This window comes from Halyomorpha halys, unplaced genomic scaffold (assembly GCF_000696795.3).
Source record: "Halyomorpha halys isolate HHAL.00 unplaced genomic scaffold, Hhal_1.1 Scaffold27.1, whole genome shotgun sequence".
Classification (NCBI taxonomy): Eukaryota; Metazoa; Arthropoda; class Insecta; order Hemiptera; family Pentatomidae; genus Halyomorpha; species Halyomorpha halys.
In genome coordinates this window covers 590,966-595,848 of record NW_027115109.1, presented here as the reverse complement: position 1 = coordinate 595,848, position 4,883 = coordinate 590,966, and the positions used below count along the sequence as shown (strand labels likewise).

General features: G+C 30.9%; 1 protein-coding gene across 1 annotated transcript in view; it reads right to left on the bottom strand.

Moving 5' to 3' along the window:
- The window catches only part of LOC106683527 (protein dead ringer), a gene marked incomplete in the record, with an annotated part of 267,292 nt that overhangs the window by 13,187 nt on the left and 249,222 nt on the right, over positions 1-4,883 (bottom strand). Inside the window, 2 exon segments of the mRNA XM_067052184.1 lie at positions 3,183-3,407; positions 3,915-4,019. Coding sequence (XP_066908285.1) covers positions 3,183-3,407; positions 3,915-4,019 — 330 coding nt within the window.

Below are 4,883 nucleotides of genomic sequence, written 5' to 3'. Positions count from 1 at the left end.
CACACATAAAAGATTAAAATATGTACATAGACAATAATAAAATAAAAACAATAATTACACTTATACTAATATGCACAATAAAATCAATATGAGGCCTCCACGTAACTATGCATTATCCATGAGAGTAAAAAGAAATTAACAATTCTCTACACTAAGGACACCCCTTATTAAAAGAAAAGTCACAGATCCACTATTCAGAAGTTTCATATTATAAAAAACGCAAAGACAAAGTATAGCCTAATACACAAAAAAATTATTAGTTAATTAAAAGATTTGGAAACTTACCGGAGGCATTTGCTGGCATGAGGACTTGGTGAGGTGGAATGTTGTTGTTGTTGATGGTGGTGGAGAGGATTTCCTTGTAGTGATGGTGGTAGTTTCCTGTATCAATGTGTGGTTAATGGGTGCTTGTAGTGGTGTGAAGAGTTTTGAGTTTACAAGTATTAAAATGTCGTCGGCATACAGGAATATTTAAACATTTTTTAGAATTTGTAAGTAAAAAATTGAGTTTACAGGAATATTCTACAAAGTTGCTGAAAGACGCGATCCTTGTTGTGAGCCAATTTTTGTTGATTTTTAATTATTTTCCCTGGTTTCAACGGTTCTGTCATCAAAAAAGTTGGAAATTAACGCGTATATATTCAGGTGGCATTGTAATTTCGGAGGTTTTGCAATATAATTGGGGGCCAAACATTATTAAAAGCTCTAAATATATCGAGTTTTAGCATGAGACAATTGGAGTTGAGAACATTTTTCTATTTCTTCCTTAATCTTATAAATGACTTCTACTGTACTTTTTTGAAGAGAAAATCCGAATTGATTAGTGTGTATAATGTTTTGTGTCTGCAAGGAGTATGTTAGTCTATTGCTTATCATTGTTCCTATTATTGGTAGTATTCTGATTGGTCGTAATTTGCTCGAATCTCGTTTCGGGATGATATGTTACAGACTTTTTTTTCCGGTGTCTTTATTAGAAGCCAGGTCAGTAGGTACATACTAATATATGAATTGACTTTATATATATACATAAAATAATACAAATAAAAACATAGATAATAATAAAATAAAAACACTAATCACACTTATACTAATATGTACAATAAAATCAATATTAGGCTTCCACATTACTTTTATATGTATTTATAAATGCTCTATACAAGAGAATAAAAAAAAATTAACAATCCTCTACATTAAGGACATCCCTTATTAAAGGACAAGTCACATGCCCGCTATTCAGAGGTTTTACTTTATAAAAACGCAGAGATAGTGTGTAGCCTAATAAAGAACAATTTTATCAGTTAATTAAAAGATTTATAAACTTACCGCTGACGGATGGTGGCATGAGGGCTTGGTGAGGTGGAATGTGGTTGTTGTTGTGATGGTGGTGGTGGTGATTTCCTGTACCATTGACAGAGACACTTCTCCCACTGTGTCCACCTGTCACTAGGCTTAAAGGACTGCTTTGGGTCGGGCTTCTTTGCATCATTTCTGCATAAGTGCCATAACTTCCACGTCGGCCTTCACGTCTGTTACCGTCGATGGCAGCCTGCAATTCCCCAGGTGTGGACAGCCGTCGCTTTTCACACTCATAAGGGTAGAGGTACTTCATATATCTGGAAAAAGAGATAAAAAAAAATGTACAACTATATAAAACTATATAGACCGTAAATAAACTACTTCCTATTGATAGGAAACTATTATACATAACTTAACATCAATAAAACTATACAAAAAACATATAAAAATTCGATTATATTAATAATCGATACATCGGTCATCGATGCAAGGATTGAACCTATCAAATATATTATTAATGATGAGCGATTCCAAAAAATCGATATTAAGATCTGTAGGTATATCGATTTAAATTCTAATGCAATATTAATTCTTTCCTCATTGCAGTAAGGTAAGTAGCATTTTTAAGCAAAGCACATTTCGGACTGACTTTACAATACCAATTAATTTTGGATGCCCTCTGATGGTTTGGTCATTGTTGTCTAGAAAGCTTAATAGAATAAATAAAATTTAGAAAAAAAAAAGTTCATATTGAAAAGTTGTTATTATTTTCTTAAAAATATATGTTTTATTTATGTATTTATTAGATAATTAATTTTATATAGCAATTAATGTAGAATAAGGGCTCAACTCAAAACAATAAGCAGCCCACATACCTAATAATTATTCACATATCATTACAATTAATAAATTATTCACGATCATTGAAAATTAAAATAAATAGCAGTAGTTTTGAAGAAACTTATTAATCGAGGACATTATAGTCCACGATAAAGGTTGCGGTAGGGATAAATACAAAGCCTATAAAGTTGACATCTTTCCACCGTGAGTATATTAGATCTTATAGCAAATCAAAATAAAACTAAAATATGATGAACCTCACTTCTAGGAAAATGTCAATTATAATTATATTTTAGAAATAATAGACAATGAATTAACATATCCAAATACATGACATCCTGAAATATGGAGAACGAAATTCTAATGTATGATTGCTAATTAATAATTTGCATGATAAAAATATAATTTATATTTAAAAAAAACATAAAAGTGTAGTTTAGTTTTATGGTAATGCGAAATAGTAACTTGTTATCGAATATTAATTACAAATGAATATGGTGCTGGACAACGAAAGCTAAAACAAACAAAAATATATGAGACTGTCTGAGGTAATAAATCTGAATTAATGGTAAATAATTAAATGTCGGAAGACTGTCAGGAAAATAAATAGTTGTAAACTATTTTTGTTTCACTTTTGACCGCAACCCTGACCATCTTATCTTCTTATATATAAAAAAAAAAAAATGTTCGCATATGTAAATAATAACATCAATAATTCTAATACATCTGAATCTTGAACCTCTAAAATAGATAAATGTCAAATCCACATCTTAAGATGAGATAATTGAGCGAGTTGGAAGCCTAAACTAAAGGATGCAAAATGAAAAATTCTGGCATTCCGCCTAATCTTGATATCACACAGATAGAAAATCTTTTGAAGTAGTTATAGTTATAACAAGAAATTATTGCCAGAAGTACTGTCTACACAGGATAAAGATGACAAGTATGCACAAATAAATTTGAAGTTTAATCAGTTTCTTACTTTGAAAATGTAAGAGACTGAAAAAACAAACTTAACAACTAGAAATATACAAAATGGTCTCTACTTGCAATCTTGATGTGTGTATTAGAGATGTGTAAATCATCATTGTCAGGGTAGTGCCTTTTTGGTGGAGGTGGTAGGGGATCTTCCCTTTTTTCTAAATTAAGGGCTTCTCTTTGTGTTTCTTGTGGTGCGGCATTGTTATATATATTCCATAAGGTAAGTCTTGACATCTCAAGTGGATTCATATTCACAGCAGTACCTTCTGAAGGTGACCCTGGTGGGGAATCTGAAAAAGTAAACAGTTAAATTAAATTTTATGTTATATAAAACTGTAGGCATAGGACAACAATTTACATAGTGGACCAGTACTTTCTAGTGCTATATTTTTGAAAAAGCTTATTGTCTATAATTTCTCTGCCTTCTCTGGATTTCTCCTCCTTTTTACGTTTCGTAGGACCCGGCAGGTAGCCTCGCATACCCCTTCCCTTCGTATCTACAGAAATAGAACCCGGTAAAATGAATTTACCTTCCTGCAAGACCTGGTGGCACCCTCCAGGCTTGCATTCCTTCTTCGTACCTACAGGAGTAGTACCCTGTAGGACGAGGTTACTATCCTTAGAGAACATACGGCTGGCACCAGTATGTCTCATTCTCATCATATCTATTCACTTCCTAATCAACTATCTTACATAAGTGAACACGTATTGTCGAGGCCTTCTGATCAAGAGAACCTAACATTATAAATTGTAGTTAGATCATTTAACTCAACCACATCGACAAATATTATACTCACTTAGTTTGGGTATAGGTGGTGTAGCTGATGTCCTGAACTCCTTGTTAAGCATTTTCACATATTCCACCATACGGTACTCAATATCAGAAGTTATTCCACCTGAACCTAGAAATAAATATTGAATAAATGCAATTTTGTCAACAAATAATATTTTTGTTTTAATTACAGTTGTACTTATTATAAAGTAATTAGCATAAAATTATGCACTCATAAATATATTATGTGTGACTTATTACTACAAGTATTTGGCCAGTACCAAGCCAAAAAAAAAAATAAAATTATTAGAATAGTCACACAATTTTTGTACTTGGTCTGTGTTATCTCTCGTGACTACACCCGCTACCAGATTTTCCTTTATTTTATAATTCTTTTTCTAATTAAATTTTGTATTAAGTCAGTAGACAATAATGGCGATATGGTTTCATACAATATAATTTTTTTATTCAAAAATAATACATTGACTTCTTAGTATACATTTCAGAGCATTGTTCTCCATCTTCACAAATAAAAATCGAGTATTTTTTTTCATCAGTATGATTATCACAGATATATGTTTCATAACATAACATAATTAAACCCATTATTATTATATCTACTAATATAATTTATTTGTTACAAGTTAGAATTAACTGTCTAAGATTAAAAAATATAAAAAAGAATCTGGTTATTCTATCCATCTGGATAGATACCAAATAATCTGATTTTATTTTGTTAATAATATAAATCTGATCGTTCTTATCTTTTGTGCCAGTTTTATAATTTATTGTTTGCTCAAGATTCTTTGTTACATAGATCGCTTATAAGATTTTTCTGTTTTTTAGTTATTACTTAATTGTATTATATTTTTGGCTTTACAAAATTGACTTTAGTTACTTGGATTATCATTATCTGTTTTTCCAAGCTTTTTAATTATTAATGAGGTGTAGATAGTTGACCGTAGATTAATGCTTGAAGAAGTTTGTCGGGGGG